Raw genomic sequence first — 26,425 nt, forward strand, 5'->3', positions numbered from 1 at the left:
GGCAACTAGCATACAACAAGGAAACAAAGAACACAAACTTAGCGGTTTACAGAAGTTTTTATTGTTCATTAAGGAAGCTTTTGTGCAAAAAAAAAAAAAAAATCAAGACAATGTTCTTCAGAAAGCAACTGCACGTGTCCCCCCAGCATAACTCAAGCGGGTCAGGTGCCACGGTCCACAGGAAGGGAGAAAACTAAAGAGACTCCCAGCACTAGCACAGGATTTCCCCTGGTTCACCTTGCCAACAGGTCACTAACATGAATCCTTCGCTATTAAAAAATCCCCAAAAAATTAAAGCCTTGCCAACCTCTAAGAGCAAGTGTTAATCTGTCCCCACCTCCCCCCAAAAATATTCATGTTAAAGAGAACGCCATCCAGTTTAAAAGATCAAAATTCCATACTACATGCCATGGTGTAACACAACCTGTACCTCCAGGGTAGCGATGCTGAAGAGAGCCCGTTTCCTATCTGGCATATCTACCCCAACAGGGATATTCCACTGGAACCACTGCACAAGCCTGCCCAGACAGAAAGCTGCAGGTATTTTACATCTTTAGGGGAAATCATTTTTATTTTTTAAAGCCATGAGTGCTTCAGCATTCTGTACAAATGCAAAGAGGAAAGACAAACCAGTATTGCTGGTCAACACTGCTCAGACGTTTAGTATGTACATATAGTAACCAAGAAGCTGCAGTCAAGTGGTTTTTTCCATCAAACTGCATGAAAATTACTTTGCTCACTGCTAAAGCATTGTCACTGGAGCTCCTGCCTCACACAAGACGCCACAGGAACAGTAGCAGTTGCCGGCACCTTTCTGTACAGGACTGGAATTTTCAAGGCTCCACCTCTGCCCAGCTCCTCCTTCCCAAAAGTCTCCTCAGAGCTACTTTGGTGCCTCTGTTTCAGGGGTTAACTTGTTCAGAACTACACACTAAATGCTGGCAGGGGATGCAAGGTCTGTCTCAAGCAACATAAGCATGATTCTCACTTGAGGCCCCCACACCTCAAGGGCCTGAACTACTTCCAAAGTAGCAGCCGCCTGGAAAAGCTTTTGTTCAGAAGTTCAGGCCACGTCAGCAGGATGCTGCAGAGTCGTGAAAGCCAGGTTGTCAGGTATGCCAGCAGCACTGCCGAATACCTGCTACAGTGCTCCTGCCATCTGACATGTCCGCTTGCTACTCAGATGCATCTCCCAACAGAAATGGGAACTCTAGAAAAAAATTATACTTCAAACTACTCAGAAGGATGAGTGTCAGTGAGAATGGCTGGCAGCAATGCAAACAGCCCACAAGTCTCATAGCACCTCTGAAGTTTTAGATGCCTGAAATATGCTATGAGAGAAACACAGATCAAGGGGCAGTTTACAATAAAAAAAAAAAATTTCCATGCATTCTGCCTGCTATGCTGAACTCACTTTGACATGTGCACAACCCATGCTGTACCTTTTCCCCTCCATCTTCTACTGACCCAATTCACTCCACCTTCTTGGCACCCGGCTGGCTGCGTGTAGGAAGCTGCAAGACTAAGCAGAATTGAGCAATAAAAAAAAAAAAAAAAAGACAACCAACTGAGCCATTCCTTAAGTATGTCAGCATGCTTCAAAGACTGAAATCCCACTGTACAGGGCTTAACAGTAGAACACCCATGCTGAGACTGACTAGTCCAAGGAAATAAAGAGGACGTGATCAAAGGCTGAGGGAGGGTTTCCTTAGCTATAACACCACAAGCCTAAGTGTGGTCACTCCAATGCAAGTGCATCTTTTTAGGTACCAGTTACTTTGAAAGTTAGCTGGGCACACAAAGTCCCCTCTTCTGCATCTGCAGAGCTTTGAAAATTCCACCTGAAGGAATTGGAGATTCAACATTATCCCTTTAAGAGTTCCCCTACGGTTACACAGAAAACTAATATTTGAGCCAGATGTTAAATATGCAAAGCATGTAATCTTCCAAAGGCTGACTACAGAAAAGATATTTTAAAATTTAGTTGCTATCTTGTTCTTTTTTTAAATTAAAAGATAAGTGTCTTGTTTTATTTCACCTTTGCCATTCTTCCCAGCACCTAAAAACATTTCAGCCTACCAATTAAAAATCTACAACACACTGACTATTTTTAGGAGCATAATGAGTTAAACTGTACAATCAGAAATATCTTTGTTAAGTCAACAATGAAGATCTGATCCTTCAACAGCAGCACTGCTACAGAAGAGTTACAATAAAGGAACCTGAAGGTCAAATTGTTAACAAGGCAGAGAGGAGGGACATTTGAGATACAGCTCTCCGCCAACCTTGGCCCACATTTTTAAGAGCCACAGCAAACTTTCAGAACTGGAAATTCTTCTTCTAGTTCCACACATGACGCTTGCAATGATCAACAGCCTAAAGAGAAAGAAATAGTTTTAAGTTACTGGGAAAAAAGCCTGTCTGCAAACAAGTGTGCATCTATGCACACAATTCAACACCTTATTCTGAGACACAGTCTTAAAAGCAAATCTATTTTTCTTACAATAAGTGATTCCAGAGAGGACTAGAATAAATAATGTCCTCCTCATCCCCACCCAGAAGCTTCAGGAAAGAATGCTGATGACCCTTAGCCATTAAGGCCTGGCAAAGAAAGCATCAGCCCACAGCAATACTGGCGGCCAACTTTTAGAGCCTGATGAGAGGCCATGACACAGTCTGCCAGCTGCAGGAACAAAGACTAAATATAAAGCCCACGTTGTACCTTACCATAGACTCTGAAGTGCTAGCACACAGCTGGGGGACAGGAACAAAAGGGTGACAGAACAGTCTGCTTTAAGAAAGCTGAGGGCTACGGAAAACCCTCTAATCAAACTCAAATACCTTCAGCTAGCACCCTTCTGCTTCCTGAAACTGGAATTCAGCCACTTGAAAGTGTGGTACAGATGCTGGCAAAGTAGCTTATAAGGAGCTATCAAAGGCCAATAGGAAACTTGAGGCAGAATCCTGCTTTACGTACATTGCACTGAGCAGCAGTCTCCATGTTCTTACACCAGTAACCTGGACCCCAGACACAAGCATCATCCCCCAGGAGAGGCTGTTTAGCTGATCCACAGACCCCAAGTTTCTGTGAATAAAACAGCAACAGAGTCAGCATCTTTCTGCTTGTACCAAGAGATCTCAACTTCGTTATGTTTGAGCTTCTACCTGACTGAGTGTGGAAGCAACACTGAGGTAGCTTCAGGAGCTCCCACAGTATCATGCTCAGCTGACAAATGCAGTCACACTTGCAGCTGAACAATTAGACATGAAGCAGTAATCTGACACAAGAAAGAATTAAGTTACCACAACTGCTCCCTCATACTAAGTTTCGAGAAACAGTTTCTAGAAAGGGACCTTTCTCAAAAGAAGTCACTTTGCTTCTTCTCATCACATTCAGGGCACACCACACCTTGTTACTGAACCTCAACAGTGGGTAGCCAATGGCAGCTCTTTTCTTCTATCCTTCCTTGCACAAGGCTGGCAGTCTGACAGCTGTCCATTCAATAAGCCCAAGGCCTTGCACAACCATGTTTGATCCAAGCATTCAGTCTGCTGATTTTTATTCCAGCAGAGTTTCTGGATGCTAGGCACTGAAAGGCATACAGAAGAGTAGGCAAGACTGTATCGGAGCCCATACTCAATAGAGCGAAATGTAATAATACTCACAGTGCAAACAAAAGTGGGATCCATCACCTCTGCCAAGAGTTGCACAACCACAGGTTCATACTGTTCCACAAACTGAACACACTGTAACAAAAAAAAGGTTGAGAGATTCCTCTGTTAAAGCCATAAACAGACGATACGGTCACCAGTAGGCAGGCATGTACACAACACCAAACATCCCAACAATCACTCCAAACTGATAAACCAGAGGCTTGAGTTCTGCAGATCAAAAAGGACTCAGCATCGTACTAATCACACAACTACATAATTTTTTGCTAGCTCATACCTGCCTGCAGCTGTCTGCAGAAAGGTTATGATGAGAAAGCGGACAAAAAAGGAAGAGAACCAAGCAGGACAGACTCCGATTTGCAAAGCTCTAATTGTGGAGATCACTGCTGTCTCAAGAGGAAAGCACACTGAACAGGCTGGAGACAAACATCCTGAACAGGGCAGAAGCAATGTAGTAATGGCTCTTAAGCACTTTTAGCTCAAGCAATTACTATTCACTTCAGGCCAGGCAGCAGCACAAACACTTCCCATCGGCAAGAGCCAGCCCTCTAGTGGGGAGGCCATTTCCAAAGCACAGACAGATACTGGTATTCTTAGCTGAGACTAACGGCACCAATTAATAAGCAACCCACAGCTATTAAACAGCCTCACAGCGGTCAGCAGGAATAGCTGTTCCGTAGCCACTTTAAGCCTGTATACTGTATGCCTAGTAAACTTATAAGCAGTTGCCACTTGCTGACACTCAGCAGCCACCTAATAAGATTTCCAGGTAAATCTTGATAGCCATAGCCTAACAGGTATTGCTTTCTGCTGTCTCACTGAAATTATGCCAGCCTACTTCCAATTACTTTGTTAATCCCCTGAAAAGGACCAGCGTTGAGGAAAAAACCTTCAGCTGTTCCCACCCACTGTTCTCAGAGTATTTCAAGGCAAACCTTTACTGACTGCAAATTAGTACAACCAGCCAGCCAGCCAATTCAGGCCCTTAAAAGTCTTCATCTATTCAAATGACTGCCAACCCTTGAGGACCAGGAGTGCAAAAACCTAATCTCCCTGCACCCCCAAGTCCTTCCAGCCTCTAGCAAAGGAAGACTGACTACTCAAAAACCACCAAGAGATCCTGCTCTCTCGCTTTTCCAAACACTCTGCAAAATGTTTCATCCTTCTATTCATCTCTATCTGCCTTGCTCTGACTGGAAGGTAGGCTGCCACACTGAAAGGCCTGTGCGGTCCTTTGGCTGCCTCAGATCAAGCTTTCTCCCTCTTTTTCTGTCTACTGCACACGACAAGCCGCTATGCTTTGGTGATAACTAGTAAAAGAAAAAAAAACTTAGGAAGGATCAGTGCTGAGCACAAGCCAGTCCCAGCTGCACCTGTGGACAGTTTGTCTCCAGCCAGAGAGCAAGGTAATTGCTCAAACACAGAGACCTCTATTATGAGTACCTGGACATTTATAGCAGAAGTAGAGACACTTGAGAGATGGACCTAAAATTAGCATGTAGACAGAGCATCAGGTGCAACACTCAAAATTAAGTAAGTGTAATTATCACTAAGACCTAGGTAAACCTAACAAATCAACAAAGACAGCTCCCAGCCATCAAAACAACCACTGCTTTTTAGCCTGCCTCCTGCACAAGCACTTTACCTGATCACTGACAGACTCTGGCAAGAAGTGACAGACTTTTTCCAATAAAGCTTCGATTTCAGCTGTCGTGGCATTCTTCTCTAGTTCTTTGTCTGCATAAGCTACCACCATCTTGCAGATATCACAGAAGCCACCTGCAGGTTTCACTAAAACTGAGAAGGGGGAATAAACAAACACAAAACACCACCACAAATGTCAGCACTTAAGTAGTTCCTCCCAAAAGAAGAAAGGAGGCAGCAAAGTACTAAAGCACATGTCCTCAAGAGATAAAGTCACAGGTGAACTAGCTCATTTTGCAACACCACCAACCTGGCTGCTGCGGAGGCTTGTTGGCTGCACAGCATTTCAGCATAACACACACAGCTTCAGGATTCGTCGCCTCCAAGAGCATGTCAATCAAAGCCTGGCCGTAGACATCTATGAAGTCCTTACACTGGTCTTTGACACTTGCTGGGAAGAGGTAGCAGATCACCTCCATTTCGTGTACAATCTCCTCCTGAAGCAGGATGAGGGATGCATGGCAAATGAAGAACAGAAATCTAACTCGACTCTAAGTACATGTTTTCTTACTCCAACCCACCCAGGATGAAAATCTTGCTCTCATGAAAACAGACAATACAATTGACTTTCCTTCCCCTCTTCCAATACAGCCCCATCTTAGCCAAACCTAGGAAGAAGTACTATTTCCATCACTTACTCACCTCTGTCTTGTTGCTCTCCAAGAGGCCAGTCACTTCTTTCACCATGGTCTCGCATATTTCACACAGGGAAAAAGTCTTCTCTTGAACTGAGGCTTTCTGAGTACACAGAAGAAACATACAAAACAATAAACCAGCACTTTACCACTTTTGACACAACTGGTGAAAGATCAGACTAACAGCACTGACATTCACATGCAGCACACTAATTCATTTACCCAGCTAGCCAGCTTGAACTGAACTCAAAAGGTCATACAGAACCCAAAACCAACCTCAAAGGTCTAAGTAAAAAGTCCTTCCAAATGAACAGTCATTTTGTATGACTAATTAAGACTACAATCCCCAGGCTGTATAAGGAAAGGAGCTGAATTCAGTAGACACAGAAATAAGCAGCCCCACAGTGACTGGAGTCAAGGGAAATTGGAAGTGTGTTTCAATACCGCAAGGACAACATTTGCTAGAATTGAGAGCATCCTCCTGTTCGCAAAAGCAAGCTATAAATTGAGGGACTTGAGGGCAATTGTTTGGAGCCTGTTAATCAGAAATTAACTGTCCTCAAAAAAGTCTTCCCTTTCAAAAAAAAAAAACTAAAAAAAAAAAACCTCAGCCAATGTCTCACATAAAGGCCATGAGAACCTAAGGTGCTTCTCCAAATTCAAGAGCTTCGGCTCTGACTCTGCTCATTCATCTGCACAGGCAGAGTGCTGTCCCATTTTTAAAAGGGATGGAAGCTAACTCCAAATGTCAAGCAAAACCCAAATCCAGCAATTTGCCCTCTAACATTTGAAGTGTCATTTAGAATGGCTGCCACACTACTGCTGGAACAGGAGTTCCCATTTCAATCCTGAAATACTACTTTACAGCTTTGGTTTAGCATAGGCTCCACTATTTAGCATAGGCTCCACTATTTAGCAAATCAGTCAGCTCTTCTTCACAGATCAGCTTCAGTAACAAGAGGTGGCCAGTAATGTACATGCAGGGAGACTTGAATTATTCTATGCATAAAAGCTCTTATTTTTCTATTTCATCTAGTTCATTACACCAAAGCAAAAAGGAAGGCAAAGCTGTTGATTACCAAGAGTCTACCTTACCTCCACAACTTCTGCTTTTACTTCACGAACCACCTGAGCTGGCACCAGAGTCTGAAGGGGAACAGATTTCACGGAAGGACAGAACCCAACCATGGCACAAATGTCCTTTGGTTGCTGGAAAGAGATGTATAACCAATTTTAAGAAGTCCAGAAGATTCTGTCCTTTCTACGGAGCCAGTGAGCAGGCACAGAGAACAGTTTTAGAAGGCTCCAACACAACTAGAAGTTTCATTACTACTTCTACTTCAAGTATTGTCAAAGCATTTGATATGGTTATAGGCAGGATAACTACCAAACAAAATTTAGCAGTCCGTTTAGAAGAGGAAGAGGTTAGGCAACATCCATTTAAAAACCCCATTTACCATGAGCTAATTACACTAGGCAAGCCCTTCAAAGGAGTTGACTTAAGAGCTACCAACACCAGAACAGGCCACCAGCATCACATTAGACCTGCATCCATGAAGCTGCTCCCCTGAAAGCTTTAAGTAATCACAGAAGAGGCTAATTATCCTGACTTCAGAGTTCACCCAAAAGCTGGAAGAAATGCCTAGAAGAAAGGACTCCTTTTCTCTTTCCACAAACTACCTTCTTTAAAGTATCCAGTAATGTCACATTTTGCAAACAGAAACACATTCCCACGTTATTGAACACAGCCTACAAGAAACAAGAAGTTAACCATGTTAAAACCTAAGTCTAACCCTTTTTACAAGTATCTGCAGGAACTATTTCAAGTATTCTTTTCACAGTAAGAGGGGAAACAGCAGAGACTTAGAAAGCCTTTTCAAAGGCTCTGTGTTTCTCAAAAGTTTTAGAAACATACATTACTAAAAGCAAAAATAAATGCTGGACATGAGCCAAACTGCTCTAAGGAGGCCACATTATATCCACACAAAGTGAGAAAGTAAGTAATACACGAAAGTGAGAGTAATACACAAAACTTGAATTTTCCACCTAAAGTCTACTTAAGCTAAAAAAGGTACCTTTGGTCCTATGGTTAATTAGCAGATCGTACCCCACCCTGTCACCAGGGCATCAAGCTTCTTACAGCACAGGCTTATACAACAGTTATCATGCCACAACCTCATGCACAGGCAAAAGCAGTATCTCAGAGATACACTGCTGCTTCAGACCACTCCAGGCAGTACCTTTAGGTCAAGCCCTTCGGTTCATGCATCATAAGAAGCATTTCCAGATATTAGTGTTACAGCAACACCCACATACACACAACATGTTCCCTCACAGACAGATGACAGACACAAGGTCTCCCAGGACTTAAATTAGAAGCCCAAATAGCTCTAAGGAGCAGGAGCTTAAAGGCCTCCCACATCTTCTTTTCAATTCATATGCTCCAAACGTCTATACCATTGCCCTAGATTTAAAGGTTAACCAAAAAGAGACCCAGGGACAGCTGCACTCACGCCCTTTTGAGCCCAACCTTTAAACCAGAAGCTGACAGGAGCCACCGGCATGCTTTTTCCACATCTATCCTTCTTGTATGAAAGTGAGCATATTCTATGCTCTACTGGCCAAAACATAATCAAGCTGAAATCTCAATAGCACAAACCGGCGTCTGGAGCTGGAAGTAGGACTGATCCAGTGGAGGAAGTCTATAGTCTTTCTCTGTTTTAATCACATAAATATCCCTTGTATCTGTCAACACTGAGTACAGTCACACCATGTACACAGCTAATAGAGCAAGAAGTAAACTACAAGCTCTTTTAGAGCAAGAAGTGAACTACGAGCAGGCTATCACCACAGGCAAGTTGCTCACCTACCTGATCCTTCTGTTGACAGGGGAGATTGGAGACAGGAAGAAAGGAGAAATTAAAGATAACAGTTAAGAGAAAAAAAATGCCAAGCACTTGGAACTGCATACATTCTTTCCATATAGATGATGGAATATGACATGCTCCCCACCCCAAAGATCCTTAGCATTGCTAAAGCAACTCACATTTAATTGCACAGTGCTAACCAGCATTATTCATCTGAAGTCATTAAAGCATCCTGGGCAAGACTACCTCCAAAGAGTCTGAATAACACTTAGCCGGATGCAAGGTGTGGTCATATTCCAATTTCAGGTAACAACAACAGACTGTATTGCAATGCTTATGAGAAACTAACTAGTTGATGGAACAAAGATTTGCTGCCACCCCCAAATGCTTAAAAAGCAGTATGAGCTTCTAAATAGCCTTGAGTGACTGGAAACAAAAAAAAAGGGCGCTGTATTACCAAATTCAGGTTCAAGTCAACCACATACTCTAGCCATAAATTCACTTATAAATTGTTCATGTTACTTGTGGCATCAAGGCACTGCATTCTCTAAAGAAAATCTTACCTTTGGGTTTGTTTGTGTTGTTTTTTTGTTTTTTTTTTTAAAGGTTTCAAGATCTCTGGATAAAGAGGTACTATGGATGTGGTCACAGGTAAAATACACTGTATGTTGCTGCAGAAGAGGTAGTGCAGTACCACTCACTTTCCATGGCTCCTACTAAGAGCCCAGAGAGCAGGAGTCTTGAGATAGCAATTCCAGAAGAGGAATGTTTTAGTCTTGCTTCAAATAGACACAGTATCTCTAACACTTGAGCCAATTTTGCAAGACTGTGACAAAAACCAACTCTAATACGTTTAACACAGTATCTAGTGAGGAGAGGGGAAGTGGTGTAAGTACAGGACTGAAATGGAGTATAAAGGAACATATGTAATGCATCTTCTGTGTTTCAAAGGACTAGAGTGCCTTTTGCACTGCTGAAGTAGTTCTGAAAGAAAAGGAAAGTGCTAAAGAAAGCATTCTGAGACCAAAGTTACTATCCAATTCAATGCCAAGTTCAAAACATTAACACCAAGACTTACAGAGCAAGGGTTCTCCCCAGACCTATGCAGTTAAAGTTTCCCGTTTCCAAATAAGTTAGCTACACAAAGCAGAAAAACTGAGAGCAAATATAATATTCTACTGATCTTACCATGTGCATCATCATTTGGATAGCCAAGTCAGAATATTCAGAGATATAGCTCTTGCACTACAGAAAGTAGGAAAAGAAAAACTTGTAAATACCAAACCACTTAAGCTGTAGAGTTGATCTAGAATTTTCTAATACATCTCAAGGTATTAATATACTTGCTCTAGTTAGTAACTACTCTGTTGTCTTTCAGAGCTTGTCCCAAATGTAAGATGGCATTTCACATTACACAATCATTGCACACGTAGCTGCTTATCTGATAAGTCCTTTTCTCTTCCTCTCAGGGCAAAAGCACTCCCCCTCATTGATATGGCCACATTACCCTGCCAGATCATTTTTATAAAAAAGGCCTTAAGGGCTAGCAGCAGTCTTAAATCTTTTTCCTCCTCCCCAGTGCCATACACCCCACCCAATTTTCTTGACCTGAAAGTTTATTATTTCAACGTTGTTATACTGCGTAACATGTGACACGCTCTCCTTTGTTTTATTAAATAGAGATCATACTGAGAGGATTAAGTCACATACAGGAATAGATTTGTGAACAAAAAAATAGCTTACCATATCAGACATTCCAGGTCCCAAACGGTCACACTCCTCTTTAGCGTGAGCAACCAAAGACTTCACAAAAGATGAGTTTGTCCTCACAGCTTCCTGAACATCAGTAACCAGCTGAACGCAGTCTTGGCATACATCCCCACTTCCCTGGACAAAGAGTGAAAGGAAACTTAAGTTGACATATCTTCACATAACACATTTCAGAAGCTTCCGTTACTACCAAGTTTTGAAAGCTATTCTGAAGCATATACAAATCTTAATGAATATTCTATAGAATACATAAAAGCCTGAGCTAATACTAGACAAGCTGCTGCTGGTATGTGCACCAGCCACTAGATGGAGATTAGGTACCTACTTGGCTCCGAAACCCGAGATAACTGTTAAGGTACCCAATCTTCAAAATCTCTTGGTTTTGTTACAGACCACAGTGGGAAGGTTTCTAAATCTGGCATAGATCTTACCTGCTCCACCCACAGCAGCTTGTTCTCCACCCACTCGACTGTTTAACTCCCATATCTAGGCTTGCTATCAAGACTCTGCCTCTACTCCCAAGTTTATCATCTGATTACTCCCCTTTGGTAACTACTTGTTCTTTTCTGATCCAGTCTGTCACCTCTGAATTCAGAGATGAATGCCTCCCCTGAAGGGCACAGCTAGCAGATTACTCTGAATGTGGGAGAATTCTTCCTTTGAACACTGGTGCCAAGCTTGCTCTAAGAGAAAACTGTTTCCAGTAAGACCTGCTTGACTACTACAGTCCTGGATGGAAACAGCCCAGCACAAGAATTGTCATTATACACTGTGGTGGTTAATCCTAGATTACAGGTACGGTCCACAGGGGCTGCAGCTGTCATTTTTCTCAGCTTTAAACCCACAGGGTAAAGAAAAAGGTAGTTGTCTGTATGCATCAGCATAAAATTCAATAGGAGACAGTCATGCAGGTGAAGCACATCAGTTTAACCTGTGCCCAGTACAACAACGCCTTACCAAGAATCATCAATAAATTCTTATGCAAAGGAGCACTGAAGCTCTGGAGCAAGAAACATGCACTTCTCTTGCATGCTGGAATAGCGCTGCACCCTTACCTTAGACTTCTGCTTGGGTCTGTCCTGAGGGTAAAGGAGAAGAGGCACATTGGCCATGAAGGGGGATGCCAGTTCAGAGAAATCCAGCTCTGGTATCTTATTGGACTGGAGTTGTTTCTGAAGTTTCATTGCAGCAAGCTGCTTCTGAAGAGACTGGCACAGTGAGAGGGCGCTGCATACAACTTCAGGTTTATCCTAGGTGAGAACAGATACATACATAAAGCTCTAGACTGATGGCACTTTTGTGTGTGCATATGTTTATACTGAAGTTCAGAGTAGAGAGTCATTCAGCTGAAACAATTATCGGAAGGTCAAATGCAGTCTTGAAATTTACACCATTAATCCTTACATGATTGAAGGTTCATATGCACAATATTACGTAGAAGAGAAATTCAGGCATCAATAGGAGCACAACTTAATTCCAATAGTTGCAAATTGTTATCCACTTACTAGCTCTTCTTTGATCATATCCATGATAACTGGTAGGTAGGAGTCTACAATTTCTTTACACTCGGAGACAAGGCCTTGGTCAGGAAGAAACTCACATGTCTTTTCCAAGTAAGCACGGATCTCATCCTATAAGAGATGAGTTAAGGCTATAGACTATCAAAATCTCTCACGTGTGCTCTCTCGCTCACTCTCATGCTCTTTCCGTTCCCAAAACGCCCAACACAAAGCCTAACAAAAGCCCCTTGGACTCAGGTAGGCCCAAGCAGTTGGCAGGCAAAACTACAATGAGGTTTTAAACTATAGATCTGTTTTCCCTAGTCTTGGACCTTCAATGCGACCCTGCCGAAGTGAAGACATGAAATAACTGCTTGCAAGACCTCACAACAGAGCTTTGCCAGCACAGAACATTTACATTCAAGAATTAGTGAAATTATGGACTAGTGGAAGAATTATCTGTTTATACTAAGTACTCCCAGGTTCACAGAAAGGAAGGAGTGATGACAACCAAAAAAAAGTCCACTTGGTGTAATCATCCACTTCTAGAGACTGAAGTATCCCACCTTTTAAGACTGACAACCCACTGGCACAAGAACAATTTTATTAAACACCTACAGTCAATCAGGGATGTGTTAGAGCATGAGAGGCTCTAGAATTTGCTAATCTCTAAACGAGAAGAGGCTGTTTAAAAGCCTTTCCCCATTTACTCTGTCTCTGGCCCCTTTCAATATTTGCTGCTTAGCTTGAGAAAACATCATGCATACTACTCTTCCACCCCCTCACCTTGCAATCTTGTAAGGCAATGAAATCAAATAGTGCCCTGGGGCAAGGAGAACAGCTTACCTCAGTGCCATTATCCTTCAAAACCTTGCCAGCCACTGTCACAAGTTCCTTACACAAGTCACAGGGGATACTGTTCTGGAGAGAAAAGTAGAGAGTTACTTTGAGACTGAATTAACTAACTGTAAATGCAGTGTGCAAATAACAATGCAAAGAACGAGGGTCACATTTGGAACTGAAGCAAAGGAAGAAATACTGTCTGAAGCTGGGGTGGGAAGAGGTCGTTTTAAATGAAGAGTGAGGCTATTCCGAACATGTCTAGCTCCAGTTTCTTCAGTAAACATGGTATGAAGAAGCGAGCAAGTGGCAGCATGCCTATTTCACCTAGCCCCACCTCCCTTGAAGTACATTGCCTCCAGAAGCCTTCTCTTGAACCTCTTTTACCTTACTCCTTGAAGAGTTCACACTTACTAGAAATCTAAGAACTTTTTGGGCATGCTTCCCTCAGTTGTGCTCTGCCATTCTGAAATTCCTCCCTCCCCAATCTTTTCCACAATCTGAAACATACCTCGGCACAGATATAGCAAAGGTGGAGTGAACGCATCTGTAAGTAAAATTCCTTTCTCTCCCTGCCCTGCCATCCCCAGAAAATTGTGAAACAATATCACAAACTGCAGCTACATCTAGTAAAGCAGCCCTCACACTTAGTGTAAATGCAACTTGAAAAGCAACACTAAATGTAACATTTGTACCATTAATCAATCTCATGGCTTTAATAATTTAGCATATGCTGTGTCTTTTTTTGACCATTAACTTAGGAGAAAGACCTAAAGAAGCATACAGCTTTTTTAGTAATAAGCTTACTAGTTTGGCATTGCTCAAGTTAAGAATAAGAAAAGGCTTTACGAATTAGGAGTCAGTTTAATTAAGAGGAACAGTCTGAAATCCACCAGCTCCATTCCACACACGGCTCATGATTGTGCAACAGGTCGCAGAGAAATCAGCAGACAAGTTGTGCAAGGCACAGAAGTGGGAAGAAACTTTTATCTAGCACTCAAATTAAGGCAGTCAGATTAATTCTAATTGGAGAGTTCAAAAATCTCCATCAGCATATGAAAACCAGCTACCTCAACTACAGGTGGGAAGAAGTCTCAGTAGTTGATACTTACTACAGTAGGCTTGTTCCAGACATTCTGCTGGCAGTGTTTCACTGCTCCACACTGCGATGCTGTCCGAATGCTCTGACACCATACTTCTGGTCCCTTTATGCAGTCCTTCTGCCACAAAACGGGGCTCGCCACAGCTGCCAAAACAAGAACCGTTCTTTCACATACTCGAATGATTTCCACCCAGCGCAAGGAGGCTAATGCTGTATGGAATAAACACCATCTCTCCAGTATGCCACTTCAGTTTACTAGTATTTTTAAAGCACGTTTCAATCCAGCAATTTCTGACCTGAAACATGAGTCTCAAATACAGATTACACAGCCAAAGAACTCAGAAAACCTCTTTAACAGTTGAACTTCCCTACTGAAATGCCTGTGTCTCAGCACTTCAGCAGTCCATTCCCGCATCATCAAACTTTTATTAAAAAATTTTGAAAAACCCCAACAAAATCCCACTTTGCTTACCACAAAAGAACTATCAGATGACTTGAAACAGAGAAACTGCTCACAGCAGAAATGTACGGTTCAGACAGCTGATTCCCAAAGCTACAGCCTCCCTGTTCTTCTGTCCTACCGTCCTTGCAGTTACATCTAGCTTCTAACTGTTGTCTGTATTCCTTCTCCCAGGTGAACCACCCTTTTCATATAGAGCCACTGAGAGAATTAGGAAACTAACTGGATTAGAGGCCACAACACACACATAAGTGGAAGACTTAAGAGCCAGGTGCAGACTGAAACACTGACCATAAACAGAAAATTTCAAGTCAAAGCAAAAGAGGGACTGAAAACAATGTGAGACATATTCTATCGTAATAGTTTTTAAGCCCATTAAGTCTATTTAGACTTTGTTTTCTCTTGGTCAGTTCTTTAATGGTATACACAGAAATTTGTGGGGGTGAAAAAAAGAAGTACAAGTCCTTGTCCAGACATACCTCCCACCCCACACAAAATTGCCTTGCAACCTACAACATTTTGAAGTAAAATACAGAATGCCATTTCTGGACATTGTTCCTAAAGAAATGTAAAAAGTCTGCACCATTAGTAAGTAATAGGACAAGTTAATCAACTGCACCTTTTAGTTGACTTCCCAAGCTTGTCCTTTTTTGGGTGTGCTATTTGGACACCCAGCTCCTCCAGGTTTTCTAAATCCATCCTTATCTGTCAGCACGCCTAGTTTCTTCAGCAGTCAATCTCCTATGTTGCAGTAACCTATGAAGAAGCAACTCCTAAAATCCTACAAGAGACAGGCTCCAAGGAAATCTGTCACGGTCTAAGCCTACAAGACACTGCTGTCAAAGTTTAGATTAAAAAAACCACCACTAACCCATCCAAACCTATTAGCTATATAGGTGTTGTTTAGGAGCCATTATTTTTACATCAATGCCATTTACACATCACAAAATGCTGTAAAATTACATTGTCAACCAAGAAGCACGAATTCAAACTGTTGGATTCCTACAAAGTTTCTAGTAAGGTTATGACAGATGAGCTATTACTTTCCCATTTCTCATGTCTTGGTTCTAAACAACCTGATGATCAACTTAATGGCTGAATTACCACTGCATCTACTAGGTACGTAGCCACTACACATCAAAAAGAGCCAGATAAACACTAACTTGTAGGTGGCACTCTGCAGCCTTCTCCTATTGATTTATAGAGCCTGTTTACACTGGGTTTCACAGAGGAATGACCCATTTATTTTAAGGAAAACATGCTTTGCATGCTTAATTTTCTACACAAGAGCTCAAAGTTTACCATCCTCCCTCCCAGCAAAAAGCCTAGATTGCCTATTAGCCTTCAGCAAGGCAGCACACTAGGACTGCGCACAAGACTGTAGGAACAAGACTTCAAAGCTTCCAATAATGTATGGTTAGCACAATATTTACAGACCACCTATTCCAAATTACAGCATTATTGATCTGGAAGCACTAAGAACAGTTAAGTTTCAAAGTCAGAATGGTCAGCCAAATAGCTGTCAGCTCTGGCAGGATGACAATAACCACGTGTACGTTCAGTTGAGGGAAAGAGTTATTCTTCCCTTTCAAATACTGGTATTGGACAGTGGTAGGAAGGCTCTGCAAAGCAGAGAATCAAGCTCTGGCTAAGGTCAAGCAAGACCTTGACTTTAAACAGTGGAATTAACAGCTTTCACTATAGCTTTTAACCTATGCCTTTAGTTCTGGAAATCAAAAGAAAATTACTCCCCCCTCCCATTCGAAGCATACTATAGAACTACAAAACTAAATTATAAAACTACAGTAATAGTTATTCCAAGTAGTTTCTCAAACTCTTAATCCAAGAGGCCATTTAAAACCCAAGCTGAGGAATTCACACCATAACTTGCACCAGTTCAATCTCCCAGATCTTAATGAACTTTCAGGTTTTCTTTGGCTTTTTCTATTAAGATCCTGCCACTAGTATGACTTTTCAAATCAGTACCACCTTTAGCAGAATGTCTAACAGCTAGTCTTGCTCTTTCTTCCTCATAGCCTCTGACCTGGTCAATTTAAGTACAGGACAAAAGAAATACTATGTGTCAGATTTATGCTTACTTATCAGCTTTTTTGGCTGTATGTCTCTAACAAATTCCCTACTGCATGGCTTCTGTATCAAACACATGCTCACACAGAGTCAGTCACCAACGCTTTGACTTGCCAGGACACAGCAAAGGGTATCGCCAGAGCAGCAGGGTTTTGTAAGGTTACAACACTGAGGCAGAAGAAAACTGAAGAGCAAAGCAGAGGTGAGCAGAGTGCAGGCTGCAGATAATTCTGTTCAGGAGGGGTGGAAGAGTCTTAAAATTAGATTGATTTTTGACAGTACATTAACTGCTTGATGCCTCCGATTGCTCTGCTTCCCTGCAGTATCACCAGTCTGGAAGGAGAAAAAGAGTAATTTCTCAGAAGAAGAAACAGAACACATCTAAATTTTTTTCAGATTCTACTCAAAGCACTGCTACTGGCCACACAGTCACTTCACATTTGAGAATAAGGACACTAATGTTATCTGCAATCCTCTACAGGAAGACCAAAGACAAAAAAATCTCAGAAGAGCTGGAAACCAGCAAGGACAGTGAAGAATGAGAAGCATCAAACTATTCACAAGCCAGCGAACACTGAAAATCAGTTTTAGGATGCAAGTAAGCACCCCGAAGACCTTCCCCACTTGTATTATTTGAAGTCTTCACTCCTGCACATCAGAGCAAGATGAAATGCAATATACCTACATAGCTTTTCTGTCAAAAAAGCCAACAGATTCAGGAAACCTGAATCAGCTATGCCATGAGGAGGAACATTTATCTACAGAAAACAGAAAACTGAGGAACGTAAGTGTCCTTTCAGTTATAAGGTACACTGGTGAAGTTCTTTCCTTGCAAGTAGACAATTCTACAGTTGATGTTTTCCGTACATCATGGTCAAACAGTGACTAGGCAAATTTGTCTGTTAGGGCCACACATTGCTGGCACATTGTAGAAAGCAGCTACAGAACACATATGATGCGCACTAAGGATGGCTTCTTTTCTTCCATGTTCCACAGTGGATTCAAATATAGTTAAGCTCGGATTAGTTTATTCTGTATTATGCTGAATTTTTTTATTACAAAACTTAATGTCTAATATTAAAGGATGTACCTTCACTACAACAGTATCTAGCCTCCCTTTCTGACTGTCCTTGGAAAAACAGAAACAAAACCAAAAAATTCCACATTAATTCAGATCTTGCAAATTCAGAGAACAGCAGCCTGAAATCCTTTACTGTTCCCACAGCTTTTTCCCTTTAGCTTGTTCTCCTATTTTTTTATGAAATAGCATTTTTCCTCAATATATTAATTCCCATTACCACAAAAGCAAATATGCAAGTATGTTAAGACATTGTGCTGTTCCACAACAGAATGAACAGTTTTGAGTCTTAACAGTTATCTTGCTGTTCCCTCAAAATAGCCTCTGCCACAAGAAGAGCGACACCTTAATGTGGTATTTCACATCCCCAGAACAGCAGCTACTCAAGTGAAAACAAAGTCCTGTCAGTTACCTCACACCACTCTTAATGCTTGCTGGATAAACTCAATGGGATTATCTTCTTAGATACCTCTGGGATCCCTTTATTTCATATATTGTTCTTTTATCTAAGTAATCCATTTTTAAATAGATTTCTCCTTTCTCTGTAGATTAGCTCTCAACAGTCATACACCATGCCCACCTAAACCTGCCCCCCTTCCCTGCAGTTCTTGCAAGCCACCATTTTTAGAGCACCAAACAAGTTTATCTGTGAAAGCCAGGATGTTTCTTTACTTGTCCTCTTCACTGGTTCCTTCCTTCTTGAACCGCTTCAGAGATGTGGTTTCTTCAATTTTTTAAAAGGAACAGTCTTTGCTCCAACACATTTTTCCTAAATTAAGCAGCAAAAGGAAATGGAGGAGGAAGGAGAAGGGGGCATGGAAAAGCAATCCACATACAGTGTCTTTAGATGTGAAAAACTTCAGCTTTCTAGCCTTCAGACTTCTAGCCAAGCTGACAGCCCACAGGCACCCTAGGACCCCTGCATACACTTGCAGCTTCTCCAAGCAAACACACAAAAAAAAAGCTTCATACCCACTCTGACCTTTCTGATGCTCATCCCTGGCAGACAAGAGAAGTCATCTCACAGAACAAGCAGTGCCTCAGGAGCACAGCCTGAAGCCCAACAACATAACCAAAACACTCTAAAAGACAAAGTGTAACAGCAGAAAAGAAAGAAGAAACCTTTTCTTTGAGGCCCAGGTGAGAAACCTAGCACTGCCACAACACCAGTAACACAGTCCTGACAAGTGACAGCTACTGTACATCACATGGCACTCTACCAGGAATTCACACAAAAAAAAACCAGTTTAAAGGCTGTGAAGATAAAGGGAAACCTGCAACTTGCACACACAGTGGTACCATCCTACTTCAGCAAGCACGCATGACTCCCTGACAGTTCTTCAAAGCAGCAGATATTATCACCTTCTCCCTCAACACTAGGTATCTGGAATGGAAACAGTAACATACAGTCTGCAGCTAGGGAAGTAGAGGTGACAGCTCCCTCAAACAATACCACCTCTTCTACCTGGAAAGCTTAGAACCATGCATATGAAAGCACAGTTCAGTTCTTCACTCCTCTTCAGAGAGCAGGAACGTAACAGCATGCTTATAATGGCTGGATTATCAAGGACAGCTACTGGAAAATTAAGTAATCACCTTCCCTGTGAATAACCTTCCCTCAAGCATTTGTGTTAGTTGTCTTCCAGGGACAGCCAGCCTGAATTTCTTACTGAGATTCTCTGAAAAAAATTCTAAGCAATCCCCTCCAAAGCTATACTGAATCTACTAATGAGACTTTTGTGTCCATGCTTGTAAGTTAACCCCTTACATAAGCTTCTACGAACAGGGATTCTATAAGGCCCAGATTCCCTAACAAGCCAGAAGGTAAGCCAGAAAACTATACCGTAGCACACAAAGAAATTCAGCTTAAAGACTTAAACCTCCTCCAAACTGCTAGGAAAGCCTTGGTGCGAGTAGTATTTTTACAGACAGATTAACCTGCAAGAAAAGGAAAGCGCTGAGCTGCTGTTCACTTTAATTGGTTGAAGTCAAATGTAGAAGGTAACCTGAGGTGCTGCCAACTCTCATATCTTTATGACACCCTAATTTGTTCCAAGTGAATAAACATATTAATCAGCAGAGATACTCTTTCCCAAGCCCCATTTGGCGATGTTAAAAAGAACAAAAAACCAAAAAAACACGACTATTATCTCCCAGAAATGCCCACAGACCGAGCGAACACATCAGTGTCTGCCATTCTGTGCTGTTAGTTACCGACTTCCCCACTTCTTTTGATAACTGCAAAAGCAAAGTGTGTTTAAGTTAAAGATGTCAAGAGGGATCAACTCCTCTTCATCAAATCTTACACAATGTCACCAAGTCAAGGAGTGACCTCAACTGGAAGTTATCTGAAGGGCTCAGTAATCCACTGCCTCTCTGGTCAGTTAGTAAATCTAAAGTTTCAAAAGTTGTAACTGCATCACACACTAGTAACTCATGTCAAAGGTCTACTATGCCTCTGGATTAACAATGCAGTAAAATGACCGCATATTTGAGAGATTACAGGCAATTTGTGGAATAAACAGATGAAACCTGACTAGCTGTTATCAGTAATCTAGATGTTGATCAAAAATCTGTCTTCCTGTCCAATATCTACTAATCAAGTATCAAGCTTGAAACGTTTGTAACTAGCACAATTCACAAGTAATGAGTTTTGAGTTTGCCTCTTCCTTAAAGTGGGGAACACCAACCTCATCTTGGTAAACTACTTCTGCTGTAAAACACTGTTCCTACCTCAATGAGCAAAGACAGCAAAATCAGCTCTACTGTCCCAGTTACAATGAAGATTACAAGAGAATAACAACCACATTGACCAGAGGTTGCTACCAGGTTGCCAAGCAAGCCAACTTCTGCCTGAGATTCTTCTATGACAGAATCTAGAAGAGGTATTTGGACATCCAAGGGCATCTGGTAGTCATCAGGTAGTAAGCAGTCCCATACAGTATGTTAAGATTTCCCCAAGAAGTTAAAAGAAGCATTTTTCCCCTGCGGCAGATCCCTGCAGAAGTAAGTCTGAACATTTTGCACATACTTGTTGTCCATCTCCACTCTTTCTGGTTTTCTTTTGGAGTTTTTTTGGATGGGTGGGGGGACAGATTTCATGTGAGTCTCGGCAGAAATTCTGTATTTAGCATCCCCCCTTTCACCAGGCAAATATATTCACACCACAAAGAAAAGAAAAGTCTGCCACTTATGCAGAGAGCCACGTCTGTAAGAGCAGACAAAGTTCCTGGCCACAGGTTACACTGCAGTCCCAGCAAAGCACAGGTGAAATTGTAGAAATGTCAGAAAACAGGGCAGTTCAAGACACTGCCAGGAAGAAACAGAAGAGTTGTCTCAGGAGCAATGCTCTTTGTCACACTGCTGCCAGAGAAGTGCTTTAATGCAGAATGAATGCCAGACACGGAACACAACTCAACAGCAAGCTCCCTTAGAGGAAAGGGAAGATTTCATACCCCTGCAGCTGAGCAAAGAAAGTATGCCAGAGGGATGAAAAGGCACATTTTAAAGAGCAGCTTCAGGAAGGACAGCAGTTAGCGATGGAAGAACCTGGAAAAGGCAACCTGTAGCACACAAGGTGAAAGAATAACCTACCCAAGAGCACAGTGATGAAGCAGCTGATAGCAGGAAAGAAGAAAGTGTTAACCCCCTAACATCTGTATACTAATAGCTTGCATCCCAAGGTGAACACAGTCAAAGGATTTTGAACCGTTAACATTTGAATAAAGCAAGCCTTGAAATCTCATTGCAAGATTCATTTACTCAGCATCACCAAGAAAATCTCTTTACATGCAGACTTTTAGAGTAGCAGAGAACAAAGTTCAAAAATCAGTGAGGGTAAACAGTGTAAAGGGAGACTCCTCACTCCAAGAGAAAGAAAAATACTGATATCTGAAATTAAACATTGCTCTGTGACCAAATACAGAGACAAGCACTGCCTCAAAATATACACACACTTCAAAGACCACAGAAGTACCCCTTTCAATTTGCAACAGTAACTCTGATATCTTAATAGCAGCAAATTAACTGCATACAAAAGCTGCTACATAAAGAAAAAAAATTAAACAGAAAATTAGCATCAAGTGAATCCTTAAAGAAGCTTTTTTTGTTATGTAGTTCTAAGGTTGCCCCAAACCTGCTTTGAAGAATCAGATCCACATGAGTTATTGAAACAAAAACCCACTGGCAGCCAGCAGTAACTGGCCCTGCTTCCCCCACAGAAGCAAGTTAAAAATCTTCCTGCACCTTACACTGGAAAACCCTCCCTAAAACAGCACAGACCAGCCTCCCCGAGAGTCCCAACTGACATCACCATCACCTGATGGCAACAGTTTTGCTGACAGGCTCCCACTCTCTTCTTCCACCCTCTACTTCATCTCTGATTTCAGATATTCCCGGAACTACTTTTGTGGTATGCCAAACAGCAGAAACTGAGATTGTAAAAAGACCACATAAGACTTCAGAAACTCTGCAGATGCAATCGTACATTTTGCCAAGCGTGACCGTGACCAGGCAGAACAACTTGCGCAGCTCCTCCAGACAACACCAAGAACAACTCTATTTATACCTCTTCTGCAAACAAGGAGGAGATTGTGCAAGGGCAGGTTTACCCAAGCCACATGACCAGTGCACTACCAAAGCCCCACTTTGTTATGTGACAGGCATAAAGTGCCTCGCACCCACAGCATTCCCTATCATTCCTCTAAGAAAACAGGGACATATTTTTTAGACAGTAGGCGAACAGTGGAAGGTGTCTTATATAATCTACAGTAGTGGGCTGCACCAACCTAGCTTTTTTGTCAGAAACCACATTCCCAACCAGAACAAGCCTGCAAACTACAGCACGTAATCCCAATTATCTGCTTTTTCCACATCCTCCAGAAAATGCATGTCAGACTAACTCAGCCTTCCACTTTCCTGTTCCCAGATGTTCTGACCAGTGTTTGTTAGGGGAATTAAATATTAGCTTGAAATCTTTGGAAGAAGGAAGATTAAGTCTACTATTTTAGCAAGGATGAAGTAATCGCATCCTAAACTTCTTACTTTCTACTTCCATCTTCACTTTTATTTTACCAGGAGGAAAAAACAAATACAGCTCAAGAGAAACTGACTTGTTTTAACTGCACACCCAACCTTCCCCCTTTCCAGGTCTCAAAGACATGCAGTAATCAACGTGCGTATCAGTAGTCCAGAGATCCCAAGTCCTGTACACCCTGTTTTAATTCCTTCATGTCTCCCTTAAAGGGAAGATGCACAGAAGCACTGTAAGTAGGTCAACCAAAACCCTCATGGCCTACCAGCCATGCTGTAAGCTAGCCAAGTAACTCCATTAGGATACGCCAAGGGTGGCTAGATTTTGATACAGCTAATTAGTCAGCTTAATAGACTAAAACAGCATTTCAGGTCATTACAGTAAAATCTTCAGAAAATCCTACACAATACTATCATAGGTGAGCCAATTAGTATTCATAACAGAACCTTGGTGAAAAAAAAGACAGGTGTTTATTTGTGTTAAAACAGTGACTTCCTAAAGAAAAACAGGCCTAACAAGTCTTCTGCCATACTCAGCTGTATACACATGCCTTTAACAGGTAGACCAAGCTAATTCTCGTTGCTGAACTGGTTTCTCATTACAATTTCCCTAAATACACTAATGAGAAACCTGGTAGATACTGCAAGGCAAATCCTTTTCACTTTTAAAGCCCAAGAAACTACAATTACTTTAGTGATTCGGAAACAGTCCCAACAGAAATGATTAATGATGTCAGTCAATTCAGCGCAGAGCAGACAGAAGTTGTATTATTAAAGCAGATAGATATGCAGAAAGATTTTTTGCTTCCTTGTTTCCAGCCTGAAAAGTCTGAGATTCTTCACTAAATTGTCCACATATCAGTATGTTAAAACTCCACTTAAGTACAAGACTATTGCACAATCATGCATGATCTCAGAGGCATAAACTGCAGTCTGCCAGCTGGTTATTCCTATCACTTTTAAACAGCTAGTCAGGCTTTTTTTTAACTTGACTTGTGAAATATGGCAGGTTAAACTCATAAGCAAATAAGCTCTAGGTTTAAAATTGTCTCATTTGAAGGCAAATTATCCAAAACATTGTGTGCATCGCTGTATCAGACCTTCAATTTTGGGGGTTCTACCCATTCCATACCACGACCTGAAGGTGTAATTATCCCTCCAGTCAGTCTATGAATCATTTCTCTAGATCTGTCTAGCTTCTGCAAAGCACATGATACAAGCATTGTCTTGTTTAACCTCTACTTCTATCGCTAAAGGTATTTTATCAGCTATTGCCGCCACCACCTCAGCAACAAGTAACAAAGCAGCAAGCACCAAAATTAGTGGAATTTTCCATGTGGAGCAGAAGACCCTAATGAAATTAGACTGCTAAAAGCATGCAACAGAAAAGACTACCTCCTTCCATCTGAAAGAGGATTACAGCCATCTATCCCTGAAGTGCCAAAGATAGAGTTGCTGGCAGAAAAAGTTTCTACCTATTGCTCTTATTTGGCTCTATGAGGCAATAGTTGCCCGATTCATCACAATATCGACACAAACCAACCCAAGGCTACCGCTGTGGGAAGTCATTTTCCTAGCGCAGCAGGAAAAGCTGGTTTCTCGCCAGGACTTTCCCCTTCTCCCAGCGTTTACCTGACGGCTAACCTCGGGTGCCTCCCCCCACCCCAAATACCGCTTTACCACCGCTGCCACCCCGGCGGCGCCCTTGAAATGTCCGCTGCTGCTGCTGCCGCCCCCCGGCCCCAGGCCCTGCTCCGCCGGCGGCACCGTTAGGCCCCGCACCGAGCTGCGCCACCGCCGGCGGGGTCCCGGCCAGAGGCTTCCCCGCCCCCCTCCCTCACCGCTACCTCCTCTCCCTGCACTTTCGGCAGCCGGGCCCGACCGTCCTGCTGGAAAAGGAACGGCCTCAGGGCCGGCCTGCCCCCCGCCACCCCTCCTCACAGCGCCAGCCGCCCTCAGCCCGCTCCCGCCCGGCCAGGCCCTCGGTGGTGAGGGAACACCGCCCGCAGGTCTTCGGGGCTAAGCGTGAGGGGGACGGGCAGCAGGAGGCGGAGGCCAGGCCGGCAGGGCCGCTTACCGGCGGCCAGAAGCCCGAGGAGGCAGAGCAGCCACCGCGCCATCGTCCCCGCGCCCGTCTGCAATGCGGCGCCGCCGTCACCGCCGCCCCCCCGCCCCTATAATAAGGCTGCGCCGGGCAACACCGCGCACGCGCGCCCGCCGCCCCGCCCGCTGCGCATGCGCGGGGGAGGGGGCCAGCGCCTCACCCCCCCCCCACCCCACCCCCACCCCACCCCGCCGCCTTCTGAGGGCGCAAAAGTGGCGGCGGAGCGCCGCAGCCGTGGCTTCAGGGCCTCCTTTGGGTGAGGGGCTGCGGGCCTGCGCCGCTCGAAACGGCCCTGCCTGGCCGCAGAAAAGGCCCCACAGGCCGCACGAGGCGGTCTGCGCAGCGCCGGCCCGGGGCCCCCCGCAGGCAGCGCCCCTGAGGCGGTGGGAGCACCGTGGGCCCCCCCCAGGGTCGCGTTCAGCTGCGGGCATCCCGCCGAGGGGCAGGCTGGCACGGGGGGGTGCCACCGCAGGGCTCCCACTTGGAGGCTTCACACTCTGTTAGCTGGGGTTAGGAGGTGGGGGGTGCTTGTGTGTCCCTACTGCACCTGGCAGGCTCCTGCTCGCTGTTGTCACTGGGCAGCTACGTATCTGTGTGGGCCAAAGGAACAGCGATCAAAGGTACAATTAAGAAAACTTGAATTGACTTGATACCTCCTAGCCTCTTGCTCCTGCTGCATCCCTTGTGCCAATTCAGCCAACTGTAACAACAAACAAAGAAAAAAAAAGGTAGTATTTTCCTACTGGATAAACAAACCGAACCAGCTCAGCTGAGCTGGTCCCTCTAAGGCAGAAGCTGGGATCACCAGGACTGCACAGAGCTGCTGGACCAGCTCTCCTCTTTCAAACCCATGTTCAGGCTTTCTGTTGCTGAAGAAAGGGTCCTGATAAGCTAGGTGCTTCTCACACGCTGGAGAGCTTTGCTCGGATACCCCCTGCAGCCCCACCATAACTCACAAAACTAGTCATATCTGAAGCGTTCAAAATCTGTGAGGTTTACCATGCCCAGTTTGTGAAGATCTTCAAGGTACTGACCTTCATCTAAGGGCATACATGTTGTTACCATGTTGGGTGCCTACCTACATGTTCATTTTTCAAGGACCAGACTTGTCAATAACGTTTAAGGTTCAGTTGCAGTTTAAAGGTTAGGAGGAAGTGGATCTGTTCTGTTTGTCAGTCTATACCAAACAGGATAATGCACATTTCTCCTCTGCTTATTAAGATCTTAAAATTAAGAGCCCAGCTAAGAAGCTACCGTGAGAGGCTTGTTATCTCGCTCTTCTTTGCAAGACACAGCAGGAGAGCTTGATGCTTACCAGGGCCTTTGCCCCTTGCCAGTCAGCACTGCTTCATTCGGAGCCTCCCAAGCCTCTATGCTTGCCATTACTCAGGTAATTCCCAAACTGGAGCCAGACACACCCAGACTGAATCAACAAGGCAGAAAGTCACCCCCAACAGCAATTTTGGCCCGACTAAACAAGCAACCTTTGGTGCTAAAGCAACCTTACCTAGGCAGGGCTCAGCCGTACCTCTCTTATCTTGGGAGCGCGCACACACAAAGTGTTGATGAGGCAGC

At 43.3% G+C, this 26,425-nt stretch overlaps 1 protein-coding gene across 3 annotated transcripts; it reads right to left on the reverse strand.

The window, feature by feature from the left end:
- Nucleotides 1–42: 42 nt before the first annotated feature.
- Nucleotides 43–24,942, reverse strand: LOC114018169 (prosaposin). 3 transcript variants are annotated; one of them, XM_055720375.1, is made up of 16 exons: nt 24,824–24,942; nt 14,100–14,233; nt 12,994–13,068; nt 12,154–12,279; nt 11,704–11,898; nt 10,622–10,765; nt 10,067–10,123; nt 8,882–8,890; nt 7,692–7,760; nt 7,107–7,220; nt 6,019–6,114; nt 5,627–5,813; nt 5,318–5,469; nt 3,667–3,747; nt 2,978–3,085; nt 43–2,376 (listed from the first exon to the last, which is right to left on the reverse strand). In XM_055720375.1, exons 1-16 carry the CDS (start codon nt 24,864–24,866, stop codon nt 2,341–2,343), a joined length of 1,626 nt encoding a protein of 541 aa, XP_055576350.1. In that variant the 5' UTR covers nt 24,867–24,942; the 3' UTR covers nt 43–2,340. The 3 variants fall into 3 exon arrangements, with proteins under 3 accessions (XP_055576350.1, XP_055576349.1, XP_055576348.1); XM_055720374.1 differs by lacking the exons at nt 7,692–7,760; nt 8,882–8,890 and having other exon boundaries at nt 5,318–5,451; XM_055720373.1 differs by lacking the exons at nt 7,692–7,760; nt 8,882–8,890.
- Between the last annotated feature and the right edge of the window lie 1,483 nt (nt 24,943–26,425).

This window comes from Falco cherrug, chromosome 9 (genome assembly GCF_023634085.1).
Source record: "Falco cherrug isolate bFalChe1 chromosome 9, bFalChe1.pri, whole genome shotgun sequence".
NCBI lineage: Eukaryota > Metazoa > Chordata > Aves > Falconiformes > Falconidae > Falco > Falco cherrug.